At 39.5% G+C, this 22,219-nt stretch overlaps 1 protein-coding gene across 4 annotated transcripts in view; it reads left to right on the forward strand.

The window, feature by feature from the left end:
* The window catches only part of FOCAD (focadhesin), a 322,952-nt gene that overhangs the window by 151,290 nt on the left and 149,443 nt on the right, over positions 1-22,219 (forward strand). For all 4 annotated transcript variants that reach the window (XM_042914239.1, XM_042914240.1, XM_042914241.1 and 1 more), the window contains 4 exons: positions 1,902-2,006; positions 2,874-2,975; positions 3,498-3,628; positions 5,561-5,687. In XM_042914239.1, the coding sequence (XP_042770173.1) occupies positions 1,902-2,006; positions 2,874-2,975; positions 3,498-3,628; positions 5,561-5,687 (465 nt within the window). The remainder of the gene's footprint in view (positions 1-1,901; positions 2,007-2,873; positions 2,976-3,497; positions 3,629-5,560; positions 5,688-22,219) is intronic.

Below are 22,219 nucleotides of genomic sequence, written 5' to 3' on the forward strand. Positions count from 1 at the left end.
TTTTTTATTTATTTTTGGGACAGAGAGAGACAGAGCATGAACGGGGGAGGGGCAGAGAGAGAGGGAGACACAGAATCGGAAACAGGCTCCAGGCTCCGAGCCATCAGCCCAGAGCCTGACACGGGGCTCGAACTCACGGACCGCGAGATCGTGACCTGGCTGAAGTCGGACGCTTAACCGACTGCGCCACCCAGGCGCCCCTACATTTTTTTTTTTTTAATAGAACACAAGCAGGGAAGAGGGGCAGAGGGGGAGAAAGAGAATGTTAAGCAGGCTTCATGCTCAGCACGGATCCTAACATGGGGCTCGCTCCTGGGACCCTGGGATCATGACCTGAGCTGAAGTCAAGAGTCAGATGCTCAACCAGCACCATCCAGATGCCCCTAGGCTACATTTTATTTATCCATTCATCAGTTTATGGACCCTTGGGTTGTTTCCACTGTTTGGCTGTTGTGAATTATGTTTCTCTGAACATTCCTGTACAGGTTTTTTGTGTGGATATGTTTTCATTTCTCTTGGGTAGATCGATACCTAGAAGTAGAATATGTCATGGCTAATTATGGTTGAGTATCCCTGTCTTTCTTTCTTGCCATTTGCTTATCTTCTTTGGATCCTTTGCTCTTTTAGAGTTGGGTTATTTGTCCCTTTATTATAGAATTAGAAGAATTCTTTATATATTCTGAATACAGATATCTTATTCGATGGATGTTTTGTAAAAAAAAAAAAAAAAAAAAAAATTCCCCCATTCTGTGATTTTTTTTTTCCCCCCCTCTGTGGTGCCCTTTGAAGGACAGATATTTTTAAGCTGGTGAAATGTATTTTTTTTTCTTTTGTTGCACTCGCTTTTGGTGTCCCATCTAAAAAGGCTTTGCCTAACCCAAGGTCACAAAGATTTACTACTATCTTTTCTTCAAGAGTTTGGTAGTGTTAGCACTGACACTTAGGTCTGAAATTTACTTTGAGTTAATTTTTATGTGTTGGGTAAGGAAAGGGCCCAGATTCATTCTTTTGTATGTGGCTATTCAGTTGTTGAAATCCAGTGTCATTTTTCAAAGAAACTCTTCTTTCTCCATTGTAGGTTTTTTGGAATATTTATCAAAAATCAACTGGACGTGAATGTAAGGATTTATTCTTGGACTCAGAGTTCTGTTTCATTGATCTATATTTCTTGTTGTTGTAACAGTGCCACACTCTTTGGATTACTGTGGCTTTGTAGTAAGCTTTGAAATTGTGAAGGTTGAGTCCTCAAACTTGATTCTTTTTAAGATTGTTTGGCTATTGGGGATCCCTTGCTTTTCCCCATGAATTTTAGGATCCACTTTTCAATTTTGGCAAAGAAGTCAGCTATGTTTTTGATGGGGATTATGTGGAATCTGCAGACCTTTTTGGAAAATATTACCATCTTAACAATATCACGTCTTTTCATCCACAAATGAATTGTTCTTCTTATTTTATCGTGGGGATTGAAATGGAGACCTGCAGGGAAGTTTTTGCCATTAACCCTCCCTTACCGTACAACTAATTTTACTTATTTCATATTGGAATAACATATTTCACTCTACAGTTATTTTTAGTGTATATATCCTAAGTGTCAGCTTCTCATTAGAACTGTGCACTTCTTTGGGGCAGGATATATTTTAACTACTTTTGTATTGCTGAGAGGTAATGTCATAGTTGTTTAAGAAAAACATTTTTGATTGGTATTTGGTGGCTAATTACAAAAGAAATAGAGTATTAGTGGTACTGTGAAATTGCATTAACGAAAAATGGCTAGCTAACGTTAAGTCTTGAAATTTATATATATTCCCATTATTCTTTTGAAGAAAACCTCAATAATGATTGCTTTGGAGATTGATTTATTTTAGAAGGCATAACGAATATGTTCTTTAAATTCATTTTAGGTACCAAATCTGATTCCAGTTTTGATGTTCAAATTGGGAAGACCACTGGAACCTGTATTATATAATGATATCTTGTATACTTTGCCTACACTTGGTGTTCACAAGGTTTGTATTTAACCAATTTACTTGGGGGCAAAAAGAGAGTGAGGCATGAGGGGCGTCTGGGTGGCTCAGTCGGTTAAGCATCCAACTCTTGATTTTGGTTCAGGTCGTGATCTCAGTTTTGTGACTTCAAGCCCCACGTCGGGCTCTGTGCTGACAGCGTGGAGCCTGCTTGGGATTCTCCCTCTCTCTCTCTCTCTCTGCCCCTCCCCTGCTTGCATTCTCTCTGTCTTTCTCAAAAGTAAATAATAAATTTAAAAAGAGAAAGTGAGGCATGAATACTACATTGAAGTTTGTTTGGTATCGTGAAATTTTGAGCTCTTAATTTTGCCATGACCACTATTTTCCTTGTTGGGCCCAAAGTATTTATTATAGTATTTAAGAATGAATTCTTTGGGGGCGCCTGGGTGGCTCAGTCAGTTGAGCGCCCGACTTCGGCTCAGGCCATGATCTCGCAGTTCGTGAGTTCGAGCCCCGCGTCAGGCTCTGTGCTGATGGCTCGGAGCCTGGAGCCTGCTTCGGATTCTGTGTCTCCCTCTCTCTGCCCCTTCCCCGCTCATGCTCTGTCTTTCTCTGTCTCTCAAAGATGAATAAACATTTAAAAAAAAATTAAAGAATGAATTCTTTGAAATCATTTCATAGCCAAGTTTTCCCATTGGCTGTTGTCTGAGATTAGGTCTTTATGCCCCAAGGATTGCTAGCTAGCTCCTCCCTAAAACTAAGCCCCACCTCTCAGAAAGATGGGTAATATTATAGTTAGCTTCCATTTCAGTCCTTATTTTATAACAAGGGGTTTTCACGTTATTTTGGTAACCTCAGGATTATCTGCATTTACATTTGTGAAACCATAATTTCTTCAATATTTTCTAGGTGTGCATAGGACAAATTCTACGAGTGATCCAACTTCTTGGAACTACTCCACACCTAAGAGCTGTCACTGTGCGCTTGTTGACATCTTTGTGGGAAAAGCAGGTGAGCTCTGATAAAACACTTGCATATCAAACATGTTCCTTTCGCCGAAGCAAATGAGTTTTTCAGTACGTGTGACAAAGCTTTGATACAGTCGTGTTAAGGAGTCACGTCCGTGATTGCATTGAGAAAGTTTGGTTCAGCGGGATGCTTTTGATCTGTAAGGCAGTCAGTTGTGATTGGCTCTCAAAGAGAAATTGAGAATAGAAAATAAACTTTTTTCCCTGAATTCTGAAATTGATTTTTCCATCTGTGTGGAAAAAGTAATAGAAGTGTGATTATAAACGATTAGAGCCTTTGTAATTAGGGTGAGATTCAGCCACCTTTTTCTTGTCTTATGAAATGAGGCATGCATGGGTCTCTAAGAAAATCCCCAGCAATCACAAAAGCATTGTTCTCTGCTGATTAGAAGAAATGCGTTGTAATTAGCGATGCAAATGTGAGATTTGGAGGTAAAAATGCTGTGTAAAGTGATTATTCAACTCAAGTTGGGAAATTACCTTTTTTGTGAAATTGCCTTCTTAGGATCGTGTATATCCTGAACTGCAGCGTTTCATGGCCATGTCTGACGTGCCTTCTCTGTCTGTGGGCAAGGAAGTCCAGTGGGAGAAACTCATCGCTAAAGCAGCATCGATAAGAGACATATGTAAGCAAAGGTAAGCTGTGCTTAACTCTTGGGAATGTGTATCATGGTGTCTTATTTTGCACCTAATTCTTTTATTGCAAGTGAGAAGCCAGGAAAGATAGGCAGAGGGTATTTGAGTAAGAATAAGTTAATTTTCAGGTCAAGTTTTCTAATTATCAAACTTAATAATATTGGATAATGACTTCAAGAAACAAGCATGTCTATCTCAGTACTAGCCTTGTATCTTGATTTATAGGAAATTCAGATCCTTTTCTGGATAATAATATTATAATAAAAATGTGATGTTATGTTTTCTTTTTTCTTTTTTTTTTTTTGTATACAACAAATTTCTAAAACCTAAACAGTGGAGTAAAGTCAAACTGTTCGTTCTTATATTTTCCCCATGTTATGCCCGATTGTTATAAAGAGTTTTAATAGGGAAGGCCTTATTTGTGACTCATCGCATAGAATTAATTACTAGGAATTATTACAAGGGAGGCCTATTATTGAATCCTCGTGTATGCTCTAGAGTATAGGAAGATGTGAGGGTCTTAGGAAAGTGACTCTGCCCTTGTCGATTATGGATTAATCCTGAAGCAGTAACGTGGATGATTCCGGTTTCAAATAAATCTCGGATCAGCATGGATCTAAACCTCAGCAATTCTGCTTCTTTTCTAAGCTTCAGTCTCTTGGCCACCCAAACATAACCTCACTCTACAGTCACACACATACAACCCAAGACCTGAGAGTTTGGATTCTCTTGAGGTATCGGCATGGAAAAAATTTTAGAGATGAAGGAATTATTAGCCACCATTTCTATTTTATTTTATTTTATTTTTTTGAGAGAGAGAGAGAATGCAAGCTAGGAGGGGCAGAGAGAGAGAGAGAGAGAGAGAGAGAGAGAGAGAGAGAGAGAATCCCAAGCAGATTCTATAGAATCAGTATGGAGCCCTGACGTGGGACTTGAACTCATGAACCGTGACATCATGACCTGAGCCGAAATCAAGAGTTGAATGCTTAACCGAGTGAGCCACCCAGGCACCCCATTAGCCAATATTTTAATTTTACACACTTAAAGTTGAGGTTCAGTAAAAGTTAAATATCAGCCCAGGTCAGAGTCTATTGAATTTATTCAGTCTTCCTTTCAGTTGCCACCTCAAGATCTGTTAGATGTTTCCAGTTTTGGAAAACCATTTCCGTTTGCCAGACAATGGAACCGTAGAATCCAGCCAGGCAGTTTAATCAGTTGGTATTTCGTTAGAGAAAACTATTACATCATTCAGGGGTGACCGGGAAAGCCAAGGATGGGCCTGAGCATTTCTCTGGGGAGTTAAAATCCTTTTGGGGACAGCACATGACATGTGGAATAGAGGAGAGGAGAGGAGGAGCCTGAGTGCATGAATCCAGCAGAGTGCCTGGCATGAGATAGGTGTTTGGTCAGTTACGATTCATATCATTATTTTTATCATCGTCCTCAGCATCAGCATCATTATTGTGATAGGTGTAACCCCCTTAGTTTTGCTACTGTCATAAATGACCTTCTGAGACGCAGTCCCTGCTTTTGTAGTCAGTGGCTGATAACCAGAGCAAGGGGCAGGCAGGAAATAGCTCTATCTTTTACTGATAATCTCAGTGAGGTCAGTCAGTTCTTTCCACCATTACCGGAGACTTGAGTTTGTGTCAATTCAGACAATAGGATGTATGGCTTAGGGAAGAGTAACATTTGTTAGCACGGGTCCTCTTTTTTGGATAACATTTCTGTATCAGAAATGAGTCTCCGGTTACAGCAGTAACGACGATGATGCGAATCTTTGACGAAAACATGCATTCGTATTGGAGGGTCAGCGTTCAGTGGGCACAAGCGTAAAGAAAAGTACTAACGCTCTGTGTTCAGGCAGAAGTCCTGGGAGTGCGCCTGCGCTCTTCGACTTTGATCTGGTCTCTGAACGATCGTTTCTCACAGGCCCTATCAGCATGGAGCAGACATGTTGGCAGCCATTTCCCAGGTGTTGAATGAGTGCACCAAACCTGACCAAGCCACTCCAGCAGCCTTGGTGCTACAAGGTCTTCATGCCCTCTGCCAAGCTGAGGTAGGCTTTTCAACACTGTTTTGGATAGTTTTGCAGAAAATGTTTTACGAGGCATACGAGTTACCAGGCTGCAAGTTCAGAGTCGAGTAACTAAGTGCTGGAATAGTCACTCCCAGGGATTCTTGTTGGGGAAGGGAAGCAAGACCTTCTACGTTAGAAATCCTTTCTGGAGGGGAGTCTTGAAATGTCGGGTTCTGTGGACGTGCTCCAGAGGCTAAAGAAAACCACTGTATGCCGTTCCCTGTTCTTACTTGTCGTCGTTGGTAACATAGAAGGGAAAGTTAGGCTCTTGGAGCTCTTGAGTCTATTTGCTTCTTAGTTTGGTGGTCAGAGAGCCTTAAGAAGCAGAGAAGAAGGGATTGGCATAAGCCAGCGGGAGTTTTATAGCCAGCAAAAACGATTGTTGGCCCGAAGACTGGCCAAGGAGTGTTTCTTTCCTGGTGATCAGTTTGGGTAGGATGGATTGATGTTAGACTTGAGCCTCCAAATCGTTTCCTGAACTTTATACCACTCCCCCAATCACAACACAGCAGAGAGAATCCTTAACCGTTTTGGAGAAATGCGGTAATTATGTCAGTGATCGTTTATCAACCGAACCAAAGTTTTCGCACAGTGAACATACTTACACGATTGTAGTCCTTTAGTGACTGAGACTAGGTGGAATTCTCTTAGCTTATGGCAATTATGGTTGAGATGATAATGAATATAATGATACAATAATACAGGCAGTGACTGTATTGAGTGTTTATACGCCCCTGTTCTTGTGCAAAGTACTTTCCATTTATGTTCCTCATTAATTCTGCAATAGAGGGGTTATAACATCATTTTATAAATGAGGAAAATAGTCCTTGGAGGGAGGTTGTTTACTCAGGATTTTGGTATGAGAATAAACTCATTTTCTTTCTTTTTTCCTTTTTTTAATGTTTTTACATTTATTTGTTTTTGAGAGAGAGCACAAGTGAGCAGGGGCAGAGAGAAGAGGAGACAGAATCTAAATCAGGCTCTAGGCTCTGAGCTGTCAGCACAGAGTCCGACAGGGGCTCGAACTCACAAACCGTGAGATCACGACCTGAGCCAAAGTCGGACGGTTAACCAACAGAGCCACCCAGGCGCCCCTAAAAGTAATTTTCTTTTGGATAAACACTTATTTTAGCAGAGAGCGAGCACTGTCACTGTTTAGAAACCAATGTGTGCTAAGGGCAATGCTTTTAGACCACATGCCCAGTAGTTGACAGAGTTGTTAAGGGTTTCATATTACAGCAGGGGACTACTATACATGACCAAGGACTTTTGTTCTTTACTGTGTCAGTTAGTCATCTGGAATTGCAAAGTGTCACTTTAATAATTCTATTACTTTCATAATAAATAATTCTAAATGTTATTTTGAAATGTGTTTTCAGTAGAAGCTTTGAGAGAAGAGAGAATTGTATACGTTTACCTCTGAATGGTGATCACTGTTACCATTTTGGGAGTATTTCCTTTTCATTATTTTTTCCAAACAGAAATCAGCTCATTTCCGAAATTAACTTTTTCCCTCTAACGAATGGTAATTTTGTCTGACTGGGGCTGTAATTCCATTGTGTTCTCCACCCATTCAACAGCTCTGTTGTCTATAGATGCTTATTAACTCATAAGAAATGCTCAGTGTGTGGCGTTAGTTTTCTCATTCCGTTTCTCTAAGATATCATTAACTTGAGTAAGTACTGGAGATATGAAAAATGTTGCCTGATGTGGTAGGAAGCATTTTCGTTTTGGGGCAGTCATGGGACTGTACCTGGTATATATACCAGTTATTAGTTACGTGTCCTTTGGTTAGTTTACTTAACTTCTGAGCCTCTGTTTCTTCAAATGAAGATAAAAGATAACACACACACACACACACACACACCACACAAAACATACCTAGTATAATGTCTGCCCACACGGGTGCTCTTTAAATGTTGAGCTTGCTCCTGAAAGGTTGGTACACAGTTTGATATAGTCCATGCCATCAAGGAGGTTCAAAGTCGTTTGTTTCTTGTTTAATCTTTTCTCTACAGCTCATGTATGATAGTGACTTGACTTCTTCCTGCAAATGGGATCCTGTCCTTTCAGTGCTGAAGCTCTTGTTGCCTCTTTCTATACTTAAAGGAGATAATTTGAGATGGTTGAAATCTATTGCCCCAATCCAAACTTCTACCCGTAGCACCATATACTGTGTAAATCCATTCAGGTTGTCGTAACACAAATAACTTAAACTGGGTAGCTTATTAACACACATTTATTTCTCATGGTCTGGAGGCTGGTAAGTTTGAGATCCAGATTCACTGTCTGGTAAGAGCCTGCTTCTTGGTTCGTGGACCACTATCTTGATGGATAGCTTTCTTCTTGCCATAACCTCACATGCTGAAAGGGAAGATAGCTCTCCGGAGTCTCTTTATGTGGGCATCAATCCCAGTCATGAAGGCTCTACCCTCATGACCTAGTCATCCCCTGAAGATCCTAGCTCCTAAAACTATCGCCTTGAGAATTACGATTTCAATATATGAATTTTGGAGGGGATATGAATGTTCAGCCTACAGCAGCTTCTTTACTTCTCACATTCCACCGTCTTGTGGAGGAATGGAGACATCATGTCTAGGTATTTTAATTAAGGAGGCTTGTGTCTTACTTTGATACCTTAATACTTTTTCCTCTGCTTGGTTAAAGGCACGTCACTTTTCCATTGTGTCTCACCCCTTCCCCTTCTGTTTCTTTTCATGTTATGAAATCCAAATCCCACATGATATTTTTATCAAAAACTTGCTTTTAAAACACTTCAACTGCCATGTCGCAAATGAAAGAAGAAATCCTACGTGTCTTTCTAACAAAGGCATGCTAACTTCTTTTAATCCTTTCTGTGAGAATAAATCATAAAACAACAGCCCCAATCCGTTAACTTCATTTATTACAAAGAATATTTTCTGGGGCACCTGGGTGGCTCAGTTGGTTAAGTGTCTGACCCTTGATTAATGTCATGATCTCATAGCTTGTGAGTTCAAGCCCTGAATTGGGCTCTGGGCTGGGGATGTGGCACCTGCCTAGGATTCTCTCTCTCTTCCTTTCTCTCCCTGCCCCTCCCCTGCTCTCCCTCTCTCTCACTCAAAACAAAACAAAAAAGAATACTTATTTTCATTTCCTTCTTTTTCTTTTTTTAAAGGTTATTTATTTATTTTGAGAAAGAGCAGGGGAGGGACAGAGAGAGAGAGAGAGAGAGAGAGAGAGAGAGAGAGAGAGAGAGAATGAACCCCAAGCAGGCTCCACACTGCCAGCATGGGGCTGGAACTCATGAATTGTGAGATCATGACTTGAGCCAAAATCAAGAGTCGGACGCTTAACCGACTGAGCCACCCAGGTGGCCCATCTCATCCCTTATTTTTCATCTTTCTTGTCTGGGGGACAACTCCACTATTTTATTGATATTTACTAGAGGTAAATAGTGTTATTTAACATCTTTTCCTCATGGATAGTACAAGTGTCCCAAGTTGTGGAATTTGTTCAAACTGACTGCATCACAGTTAATTTTGGCAACAGAAATATGCTCTTAAAAAAAGTGTTTGGTAATGAATAGCTCTATATTCATTTAAATAAGTAGAAATAATCTGTTTCCCCTTGACGAGCCTTGATGGTAATTCATATATCTTTGGGTTTTGTTTAAGCCTTTCCAAGCTTTTTTGGTATGTGTTCATTATTTGTGAAGCTGCTGCTGTTATGTCCTGTGATGTGTGTTAAAGTTGCAAAAATATACTCAGTTTGGTGGCTCTCACCAGGCCACATCCACTAAGTTTGGCCTAGCCTTTTTCTCCTTTTTTTTTTTTTTTTTTTTCTTCCTGCCAGCATGCTATCCACAGAAGCCAGCATGCGTTCTGTGAGGCCATTTATTCTGTCTTCTAATTGATATCATGTGTGAAACATTGATGGTTGCCAAGCGTTTCAAGAATGAAAATATTCAGCATCGTTCTAAATCTATTTCCCAGTAGCATTTGGTAGTAATTTGTCTATCCACTGCTTTTTAGATCCTTGACTGTCAAATATAATTAGGAATGTAGAAAGCCTAAAACAGTGAAATTTTAGAAACCAGTGGGGAAAAGAGAGTAACATTGAATAACCCTATCTTTTGGAAAGTACCTCATTTGGAAAACCATCCCAAATTGGATTTCGTTGGGCTTTCCCATCCTTGCCTTTGTATAGGAAGCAGAGCTCTTTTTCTGAAGGTTGACAGGGAACCCCTCAGGTTTGGAGTCACAGTCATGAAATTCATTTGTCCTGGAGGGTGAGATTAAGCCTGCAATGACTGCTGCTTAATCATTTATCATGGTCTCCAGTGAGAGATTGAAAGGATGGATTCCATGTAAATGTCAGCTCTGTCAAGGTGAAGATTGTGGTTCCAATATGGGGTTCTTCTGTGCTGCTTTACTAAACAATCAGAAAGGGGAAATTCTAGGAATCTTGGTTAATTATAAAGACAAGACTGTAGTTTCCATTTGGGAACTGGAGAAGAAATGTACTCTTTTCTTAACACTATTGGTATATTAATTTAGGACTTCACACATGGGTTTTGTTTGCTGTTTGTTTTTGTACACGGAACTATGTGAAAGTTACAGCTACTATTTCTTGGGTACCTAATGTGAATTTGGACATTTTGTGATGTGGGGATTCATTCTTTTTTTTTTTTTTTTTTAAACAGAGTGAGCAAGCAGGGGAGCGGGGCAGAGAGAGAAAGAGACAGAGAATCTCAAGCAGGCTTCAAGCTCAGTGCAGAGCCAGATAGGGGGCTCAATTCCAGGACCCTGGGATCATGACCTGAGCTGAAATCGAGAGCCGATGCTCTACCAACTTGAGCCACCCAGGTGCCCCAGGGAATTCATTTTATTTTGGAGAAACAGTGGCTCTGGTAATTCGAGTAAGTTTACAAGGTTCACATGGCTCATAAATGAAAGAGAAGGAAAGTAGATCTAAGACTCGCTCTGAGTCTGACACTCTTGTTAGTTTGAGGCTTCCTTCCTTTGAAAAATATGAGCTTGAAAGAAGAACCTTCCTCTGCCTTCAAGCTGAGGGTTTGCCATTTTAAAAGGAAAATTAATATTTTTGCATTATCTTTTTCATATTTTTTTCCATTCAGGCTTCTCATCTCATCACTTTTTGCCCCATTCCATCCCCATTTGCCTTAATTTCCTTTTTCTTTTTTAAAGTGTATTGTTACTTATTTTGAGAGCGAGTCAGAGTGCCTGCAAGGGGAGAGAGGGAGAGGGAGAGAGAGAGAGGCAGAGAGGGAGAATCCCAAGCATCGCCAATGTTATAACAGGTATCAGTACATCATTTATTTCTGTGGTTGGGTAATATTCTGTATGGCTGCTCTACGTTTTACCCATTTATCAGTCAATGAACGGTTTCCTTTTTTTTTTTTTTTTGGTCTATGAATAACACTGCCGTGAACATTCGTGTACAGATTTTGGCATAGACCTATGTGTTCATGTTGGCGAGGTACACACCCAAGAATGGAAGTGCTGGGTCCCATGCTCACTCTATGTTTAACTGTTTAAGAAACTGCCAGACTATTTTCCAAAATGGCTGTGCCATGTTGCGTTCCCACCAGCAGTGTATGAAGGTTCTAATTTCGCTGCTTCCTCGGCCACACTTCTTCTTAGCTGCCTTTTTTCCCCCTTTTTTTCTTTCTTTCGTTTTTTTAATGTTTGTTTTTGAGAGAGAGCACCCTTACGTGCATGCTTGCAAGTGGGAGAGGGGCAGAGAGAGGGGGGGACAGAGGATCTGAAGCTGGCTTCACTCTGACGGCAGAGAGCCTGATGTGGAGCTTGAGCTCCTGAACTGTGAGATCACGACCTGAGCTGAAGTCACATGCTCAAGTGACTGAGCCACCCAGGCACCACCCCTTTTTCCTTTTTTCTAACTGTAGCCATCCTAGTGCATGGGAAGTGGGATCTCATTTAAGGCTTTGATTTGCATTTGTCGGATGATACTAAGCTTTTCTTATGTTTCTTGGCCACTTGTATGTCTTGTTGGAGGAATGTCTATTCTGATCCTTTGACTATTTTCTTCTTTATAGCATTTAACTTGCCTTGTCAGCCAAGTTACATTTTGTTCCTATAGGAATGATTAGTAAATGTTCTTGTACTTCAAAGTAAAGGAGACTGGGAAATCACGAGCTTTTTTATAGACCTTTTGCTACAAAGGGAGCTTATCAAACCATATGAAACATTAGATGAAGACCCATATGTTCCATTTTACTACTCTGTCTGCATATTACGTTTTCTTTGTTTTTAATGAAATTAGCAGAATGTTTTCATTTTGGTTTATGTACAACTATCAGAGATGTTTTAATAATAGTATTAGTAAACATAGACTGATTTACTGAGTGACTTCTGTATAGTAACCGTTATATACTACAATCATTATATTTATTATCTCATTTAATCTTACTCAAAAAAAAAAAAAAAGCCTTCTGAGTGCAAGGTACTGTTTTCTTCTGGGAGGCTGACAGTGGTTAAATTAATTGCCAGAGGTCATTAAGTTAACGCTTGATAGAGCCAAGATTCAAACCCAGATCTGTCTGAATTCATTTGTTTTAATTTAAAATTTTTTGAATGTTTATTTATTTTTGAGAGAGACAGAGCACAAGTTGGGGAGGGGCAGAGAGAGAGGGAGACACAGAATCCGAAGCAGGCTCCAGGCTCTGAGCCGTCAGCACAGAGCCCGATGCGGGGCTCAAACCCACAAACTGTGAGGTCATGACCTGAGCTGAAGTCTGGTATTTAACCGACTGAGCCACCCAGGGGCCCCCAGATCTGTCTGAATTCAAAGTCTACATCTTAATCACCTTAAAAAAAAAACCCTAGCTTTGTTGAGAGATAATTCTCAAACTACCACTATGTGTTTTTATTAGTCATGTTTGTGTTCAGTTGACCTTGTTATGGTGTGATATTATTCAAGAAATCTTTTTATGAATGTGATATTTGTGCTCATTTCCCACACGTCTTCTCCGTTTCCTTTGTGATTGGTTTACTGCACGAGATTTTTATATAACTTAGGCTTTGCATAAAGATCCTAATGAAAAAGATATTTTGAGATAAACTAGATTTGTTTGTAGTGTTTTTACTGATTAAAAATTAGATGATAAGCTTGAAAGATGCGCTGCAGTGTTTTTATATCACTCTGTAGACATTTGGTTTTTAGAGCATCACATTTACTTTGAATAATGAAAAAAATGAAAAACTTGTCACAAAAGCGTTTTCATTTTGTTTGTATTCCTTTCCATTGTATTTTCTTTACAAGTATATTTTTTCTACCTTCTCTACATTTTACTGGGATTTTTTTTTTTTTTTTTTTTTTTAAAGAGAGAGCACAAGTGCTCATGAGGTGGGTGGGCCAGGGAGAGGAAGAGAGAATCATTGTTTTTTGTTTTGTGTTTTGTTTTTGAGGGAGAGAGAATCTTAAGCAGGGCCCATGCCTAGCACAGAACTCTATGTGGGGCTCAGTGTCACAACCATGAGATCATGACCTGAGCCAAAATCAAGAGTCAGACACTTAACCGGCTGAGCCACCCAGGCGCCCCATGGCTAGGAATATTTTCGATGTTGCTACATATTGTAATGACTTGATCCCATTGAGCAAAAGTATCATCAGTAATCAAATAATTCATTTTTGATTGGGTTTTTAGTTGCTTCCCACTTTCCCCGCTTTGTAGTTAATAGTCTAGGAAGTCATGACAGAGGTAAAGTTTTAACTTTCTTTTGGATTATGTTCTTAGAATAAATATTTTATTTTTATTTATTTTTTTTTTTTAAATTTTTTTTTCAACGTTTTTTATTTATTTTTGGGACAGAGAGAGACAGAGCATGAATGGGGGAGGGGCAGAGAGAGAGGGAGACACAGAATCAGAAACAGGCTCCAGGCTCCGAGCCATCAGCCCAGAGCCTGATGCGGGGCTCGAACTCACGGACCGCGCGAGATCGTGACCTGGCTGAAGTCGGACGCTTAACCGACTGCGCCACCCAGGCGCCCCTAGAATAAATATTTTAGAATTTTAAGGATATTTTTATGATCTTATTAAATAGTTCACTTATTGTTGTAGTAACTTTCCAGGTTTACCTGGGCATGAGAAAGAGGAAGAGTGTTGCAATTTGTACCCAAGTTTCTGCCAGTATTATTTGTTACCAGGGAGAACAGTTCAGTTGTGTCACTACCTCATTAACTTCAGCGTAGCATTTCTTTTGTTGTGAACATTCTGCTTGCTACCAGGAGCCCATAATCCCTTATGTCCTAAAATGACAAGTTGTCATTAAGGAGACGAAAAATCTACATTGTTTCCCCGTAGTGAATTTGCCTTTGTACATTTAGCGTTAGGGCTTTGGAGAATTATTAATAAAGGAGGCAGAGTGGTGATTTAATTCAATGTAGATGTTTAAGTAGAAGTTATGAAAAGGTAAGTATATTTTAGTTTTAGTTTTATATCATTTGTGTATTGTTATGAGTGCTTGTGAAATTCATCTTGTTGAGATCATATTAAATCCAAACTTCAGCATTTTTTGGCTTTTATGTTTATATTTTTAAACATTTATTTTGGAGAGAGAGAGAGAGAGAGAGAGCACAAAGCAGAGGGAGAGGGAGACAGAGAAACCAAAGCAGGCTCTGAGCTGTCAGCGTAGAGCCAGACGTGGGGCGTGAACTCACCAACAGTGAGATCATGACCTGAGCTGAAGTGGGACGCTTAACCACCTGAGCCACCCAGGTGGCCCATATATATATAAAACAAAACAGTCCTTGTTTTACTTTATAGATTTATGGGTTTTAGGTATAAAAGGGGTCCATTCGTCTCCTAATCTCATGCAGTTTGCTGCCTTTTCCAGAAGAAGTTCAAGTAGAAAGGGTTGGAAGCCTTTCAGAAGTGTTCTGACACATTGTCATTTATTCATCCTCTGATGAGTGGAGGTGGGGAGGAGAGAAAGGGAAGAGGTCATGGTGTGGCTTCCCCCTCAAACCCTGTGGCCACCACAGAAAACTTTAGGCAAGGATTCCTTAGGCAGAAAACAAAAAGCTTTAACCTTAAAATAAAAATATTGACAATTTAAGCCAGGATGTTCAAGGCTCTCTGGGTATAAAGATTTATGAGCCATTTTGGGTCTAGGAAGTCACAGTCTAGGAGGAGAGAACACTGTTAAGTACACATATCTCCATATCTCTGTCTCTATAAATTTCCCTTTTCTTGACATTTCATATAAAAGGTGCCATATAATAGGTGGCCTTTTGTCACTGGCTTTTCATTAGCATAATGTTTTCAAGGTTCATCTATGCTGTGGCATGTATCAATATATTATTTGTTTTGCAATGTTAAAAAATGTTTACTTATTTTGAGAGAGACAGAGAGAACATGAGCAGGGGAGGGGCAGAGAGACAGAGACATAGAAAGAAAGAGAAAGAGAGAATCCCAAGCAGGCTCCATGCTGTCAGCACAGAGCCCGACATGGGGTTTGATCTCATGAACTATGAGATCATGACCTGAGCTGAAATCAAGAGTGGGATGCTTAATGAATTGACTGTAGACACCCCTACAATATTTTTTATAGCTGGGTAATACCACGGTTTATTTATCCATTCATTAGGGGGTGGATATTTGGGTTTTTCCCATTTTTTTGGCTATTATGAATCGTGTTGCTATAAACATTCATGTGCACGGTCTTGTGTGGACATATGTTTCATTTTTCTTGGCTGTCTATCTAAGAGTGCATTTGCTGGATCATATAACTCTATGTTGAACTGGGTGAGTGATGGCCAGACTGTTTTCCAAAGAAGCTGTACTGTTTTACCAACATCTTTCTTCTCTTCGCCCCAAATAATGCAGAGACTTCTAGGTAGCCATGGCCACTGGAGCATTATTAGCTGTTACCTACATTCTTAAAAAATGCACATCATGTGGATAGTCCTTTAAGAATGAGAACATAAGAACATTTGGTCACAGAGGAGCATTGCTAGGAAAGAAGGGCCGCCCTGGCCAGTTGCTTCTTTCGAACTTTCTTTGGGGCATTGTTGCCTTGCTGCTCAAAATGATTTTGTCATCTGCTTTTGGGACATTGCCAACCCTTGCCTCACTAGGTGTCCTTTAATTACTGTTTGACAAATAATTAATAACAATCCTGAATGGTGTAATGTTTACCATACTAAGGATGTTTGTCTTCATAAAAACCAACATTTCTATAAATTAGAGCTTGAAAACTTAGGGCCTCTTTTGTTTGATTATCCTGGGATTAATCTTAAATTCTAATGTTAATGAAAAAGAGAAGCACCTGGCTGGCTCAGTCGGTGGAATGTGTAGCTCTACATCTCTGGGTCGTGAGTTGCAACCCCATGTTGGGTGTGAAGATTACTTAAAAATAAAATCTTGAAAAAGAGGGGCGCCTGGGTGGCTCAGTCGGTTGAGCGTCCGACTTCGGCTCAGGTCATGATCTCGCGATCTGTGAGTTCAAACCCTGCGTCAGGCTCTGTGCTGACAGCTCAGAGCCTGGAGCCTGTTTCAGATTCTATGTCTCCCTCTCTCTCTGCCCCTCCCCCACTCGTGCCTGTCTCTCTCTGTGTCAAGAATAAATAAACATTAAAAAGAAAAATCTTGAAAAAGAAAAAGACAGCTATCTACTCTTTCTTGATAATACAGGAACATCTTGAAGTACCTGGCCTGCTTTACCACATGGCAATGACCACTTGGTACTAAGTAGTACGTAGCAACTTCCTTTAGACGAGCATGTGCTCTAATTTGCTACTGTTCCTTGGCTTCTGGATTTACATGACCTGCCTGACTCAGGTAGTCCTTGCAAGGATGTCCCTTATTTTATTTTATTTTATTTTATTTTATTTTATTTTATTTTATTTTATTTTATTTTATTTTATTTTAATTTTTTTGAATCTTTATTTTTGAGAGAGAAAGAGTGCAAGCAGGGGAAGAACAGAGAGAGAAGGAGACACAGAATCCAAAGCAGGCTCCAGGCTCCGAGCTGTCAGCACAGAGCCTGACTTGGGACTTGAAGCCACGAACTGTGAGATTGTGACCTGAGCCGAAGTCGGACGCCCAGCCGACTGAGCCACCCAGGCACCCCAAGGGTGTCCCTTATTTTAATATTACAAGTAATTTCATATAAGTGATCTCAGTTTGTCTTTGTAACAACTCTCCTTTCATCTGTCCAAACCACTATGATCAGCTGGTCACCATGGAAAAAGGTCAACCTTGTTGGTCATCTGGAAACATACCTCACTGCAATCACTAAGATTAAAAAGACTGACAACACCCGATATTAGAGAAGGTGTGAGTATCTCCTACCTTGTTGTCAGGAATATAAAATGATGCAACCCCTGAGGAAGAGTATTCAGCAGTTTTTTGGTAAAGATGAACATAAACCTACTTTATGATCCAGCATTTCCACTGTACAAGAATGTTCATTTCAGGTTTATTAATGGTAATGTATTTGGAAACAACCCAAATGGTCATCAGCTGGTCGACGGGTGAACAGATTGTGACATATTTGTACAGTGTGATGCTATGCAGTAATAAAAAGGAATGTACCCTGCTTCTTGTGACAACATGGATGAATCTTGAGAACATGTTTGGTGGAAGAAGCCAGTCACAAAGCCAGTCACGTTGCATTTTTATGAAATTCAAGAATAGGCAAAATTATTCTATGGGGACAGAAGTCAGCATAGTGGTTGATTTGGGGTGGGGAAGTGGAGGATAGAGAAAGGGGACTAAGGACATTCCTGGACTGTGGTCCATATCCGCACTGGTAATACGGTAGCTATTAGCTACATATGACTAGTAAGCCCTTGAATTATGCCTCATTCAGATTATGATATGCTGTAAATGTAAAATATATGGCCCATCGAAGCCTTATGAAAAAAAGAGTAAAATACCACATTGCTAATATTTTAAAAATCAGTATATATTGAAATGATAATATTTGGGGTATATTGGGTTAAATAAAATATATTCAAGTTAATTTCATCTGTCTCCTGTGGTTCCTCGGAGATTTAAAATTGAATATGTGGTTCACATTCTATTTCCATGGTCTGTCCATCTTGATTGGGGTGGTGGTTTTAACTGTATACATCTGCCAGAGTTCATTGAATTGTACAATTAAGGTCTGTACTTTTTGTAGTATGTTATACTTTCATAAAACAAAGCTATAAAAGCTATATTTTTTAATGCTAGTTACCATATATGGCATTTGACATCCATTATTAAACTCCATAATAACCTTATACTATAGGTGATATTTGCTGATGAGGGTAGAGAGTTTAAGTAGCATCTAAATTGACACAAATGGGTGGTAACATGGAGATTTGAATGCGGTTTGACTGTAAGTCTTGTGCATTTCCCATTCGATCATGTTGCTTTCCCAATTGTGATACAAGTGTGAGTTATACTTTGGGACAGTTTGTTTTGTGACATAAGCCACTGATTTCTAAACCTGTGCTCGGCGAGGTGGTGAATGAGTCATAATATTTTTGGAAGATAATCCGGTACGTGCATCGGAATCTCCTAGCATTGCTGCTGTTTCAAGGAGGAAAATAACTTCCAGTCTAAACAAATTGCCTGCAGTTGGGGAGTGGGTGGGGGGGGAAGCCGCTACAGTGTGTGCGGCAATGAAAATCAATACATTGTACTGAAAAGGAGGACTCCTTCACTTTTAACATTTTCTCTCTGGAGTCTTGAGATGGGAATGTGAGGCAGTGCTAGCCCTCTGTTTTCTTAATCAGCTGTGAGTCTGTTGTAGCAAAAATTAATAGGCGTTGCAGGATCATGAAGAAAAGCTCTTTCATCTTGCCCAGCTCCAAGAGGGTGTCGTATTTTCAAAGCGGAGTATTGTACAATTGAGCAATAGATAAGAAGGGGAGGGGCCTTTCCTGGGGATTCTTGACCGCTGGAAGAGTTCACTTCAGGCCATTTGTCACAGCAGTGATTTTCCCGGAAATACCCTATGCCAAGGTTATGTTTTGGCTATTCTATCCTCTTTTATTGATTTATTTTCTGAAATCACGGGGGAAGGTAGTTGTCCTGCCCTCTCTCATCATCCCAGCTCTTTGTCTAACGGCTCCTTCGGAGCACCATGGGGTGGGAACGATTTTCAATGGGACTCAGCAGGTTTGAAAGGTTTTAGGGAGTGAGTGTGGTACAGAAGTGGCCAATAGAAATCCTGTATTTTGTTGAAGCATTTTTCAGCGTGATAAATATAATTTAATATGGAAATGTGATCCATTGTCCCACGGCAGGTTTTCTCAGCTGTGTACAGTAAGGATTCTGTCGCCTACTGTGGATTCAGTATTTATTACACCCTGGAACCGCTTTTGTTGTTCTTACGTTTTGTTTGTGGGGACATTTAAAGGTGGATTGCCTGTTCAACCTTGCAGAGGATTTGATTAAGTTTAATTTGCCGTGCATTAGGGAAGGAATTTGCTGGTCTTTTTGAACCGAGCTCTGCGTTATTTGTAGTTGGGGCATGTTTTTTGATGCCTTCAGTTCTTTCTGGGCATGAAAACGCTTTTTGTACATTTGTTGAATCTATTTCCATGCTGAGCTTTTTATATCCGGCACAATGACCCTTTGCACTTGTGGTTGTAGTTTGGCCTTATTTTTAACTTTAAAAGGACAGCAGGAACTTGCCTTTTATTAAACATTTGTGGGATATTATAACATTTACTTTGTCACCCCGTAAGTAGATTTTTCAGTATGGTTTTTCATTTTCAAAATAAAAATTTAACTGTGTTATTTATTTATATTTTTGTACGGTGGAATACTATTCGGCGCCCACAGATGTGTGAAATGGGCGGGAAAATAAAAATATTGGCGTTTTTTCTTTAACTAGAAAAGACTTAAGCTTCCCACTATTCTTTCTCTCTCTCTCTTTTTTTTGTTTTTAAGAAGTATTTGGAGATCATTTCACACTGAGCACTATATCAAAACTTATAATAAGGAAAATTGAAATTTGAGGTCTTGGAATTTAACATCCTGTTTTTCTTTTTTTTTTTTTTTTTATTAAGTTTTTATTGTAATCCCAGTGTAGTGAACATACAGTGTTATGTTAGTTTCGGGTGTACAATATAATGATTCAACAGTTCTGTGCATACTCAGGGCTCCTCAGAAGTGTTCCCTTTAGTCCCCATCACCCAGTTCTCCCAGCGCCCCACCCACCTCCCTTGTTTTTGCTTTTATACTTCAGCCCCCTTTCCTCTGCTATCTGCCCTTTAATGCTATGATCTTTTAAAAATACTTTGAAAAACTTGTGATTTCAACTTCTGAAGTTACCACATTTAGGAGCTCCCCTGGCCCCCCTCTACATTATCCTAATCCAATTTTCTGTTTATTTTTGTGTGTAAAGAATTTGGGTGTGAAAAGTTTTCTCTCTTGTACTGGAATCATGGTCTCTGAGGATTATTAACTGATGTGAGTAGTCTGTGACTGAACATGAACGCTGTTCGGGGTATCCAGCCGTGAGTTTCCGGCTCTCGGTCACAAACCCAGGGCATTCTTTAAAAGATCAAACAAGTTGGACACTGGGAGGGTTTCAATGATGCCAGTTAACATCAGAAGAGCTGGGCTCAGTGGTTGCGAATTGTGCTCATCTGAATAAATGCCACTGAGCTGGAAATAATGACATGACTAAAATGATGCTGGCTGTGTACCATTCCACCATTCCAATGAGTAAAATATATTGGTTTAAGCTTATACAAGGGGTGAGTTTTCCTTTGGGGGGTAAGTGGGGACATGGGGTGTAGAGAGGGAATTACTGAATCAGGGTAGTAGACTAAATAGCATTAATGTCTGAAAGGCTTTATGGATGTTTGAGATCTTACTGCAAGCATCATTTGGGTGCCTTCCAAGAACTTAAAAGGTTTGTTTTGAAAAAGATTTTATTCAGTGTTACCCTTAAGTGACCCAGAATTAAACTTTGATCAAAAATGGGATTATTATCTGTGGTGCTTAAACTCATCTCTGTGCCATGTAAACGTACGGATAAAAACAGAAGTATCTCACCCTCTCATTGCCTAAGATAAAATATCGCTAAGAGGCTCATTTCTGGAAACACCGGTTCCATATTAGACTTCACCTTGATTGGATGACTAGAATCACGTATTGGTAAAAGGTGGCTAACTTGCTTAGGAAATATTTGGAATTACGACAGTAAGAATTTGATAAGTCTCCACAACGGCACAGAATTACTCCATACGTCTCTAACACGCCTGCAATTGTGGAAGTTGTATTTAGAAGAGGTAATAGGAGACTCTTTATAGTAAAGGATTTGTTCGTTTGTGGACGGTACTGTTAGCTGGATGTCATTCTAAAGCTTTTTTTCATGTTTTGAGTATATATTATTTTATGATTTCCATGAGTTCGTACTACAAGTCACGTAGTCTGGCTTTTGACCTTTATGAAAAGCTTGGCTTAATTTTTCTCACGATAGCAAGGTGGAATGTATTGACCTAGGTTCTAATTCAGCATGAATGGATAAGATAGTCTCAGGGGTACCATTCTTTCTGCTTCAGAGCCATGCCACATTGCCTCTACTTACATAAGTGGTCATTTGACAAAGTAACTTACTTAAGCAAATTGACATGAAATGACTTTGGTTTGACATGGTCGAAATACAGGTCAAATAAAAGAGTATCATTGACTTTGTTTCATTATACTATACTTAAAACTTCAGTTGGGGTATATTTCCTTCCCTTGCACTTGTTTGGCTTAGCTACTTTATGAAAGTTAAGGACTTCACAGAAAAATGAGTGGTGATAGTTTTTAGTATGTAGAGTTTTCAAAAGTTTGTGGGAGGTCTGAGCTACTAAATCAGAATCTCTAGAGACGAAGCGAAAGCTGTTTTTTGTTTGGTTGGTTGGTTGGTTGTTTTTTAATGACTTCCCCAGTGCGATGACGTGCAGTGATGTTTGGGACCAGTGGCAAGAGCAACAATCTCTCAAGTGGATTGCATGTAAGCCTACCCATGAGGTATAGGAAGAAGATACTAGAATGTTTCTTATTTATCTTTTATCTCAAAAAGAGAAATTAAGCTTTAATAATATTTAATATGTAGATTAATGGGTTTCTTATACTTCTCATCAGATGACCATGTGTCACCTAAAGTAGCCAGGTATTCTAAAGGAAGAGGGGGAGTTCCACAATGAAGAATGGCTTCATCATCACAGAGTAGCATCATCTCTCCTCTGTTACAATATGGCAGTCCATTACAGTTTATGCATATCAGCTAAGTGAATTTATAGGAGATATATATGCATACATGCATACATATATACAAATGTATGTAGTCATTTTGCATATATTTATATGTGTGTGGAATGTGTGTGTATATACTATATATATGTGTGTGTATGTGTATATATATGTCCTATATATATGCACATATATATACATATACATATGTATGTATATATATGTGTGTGTGTGTGTGTGTGTATATATATATATATATATATATATATATAGGACATATATTTATACATATACA

The sequence above is a fragment of the Panthera leo genome, chromosome D4 (genome assembly GCF_018350215.1).
Source record: "Panthera leo isolate Ple1 chromosome D4, P.leo_Ple1_pat1.1, whole genome shotgun sequence".
NCBI lineage: Eukaryota > Metazoa > Chordata > Mammalia > Carnivora > Felidae > Panthera > Panthera leo.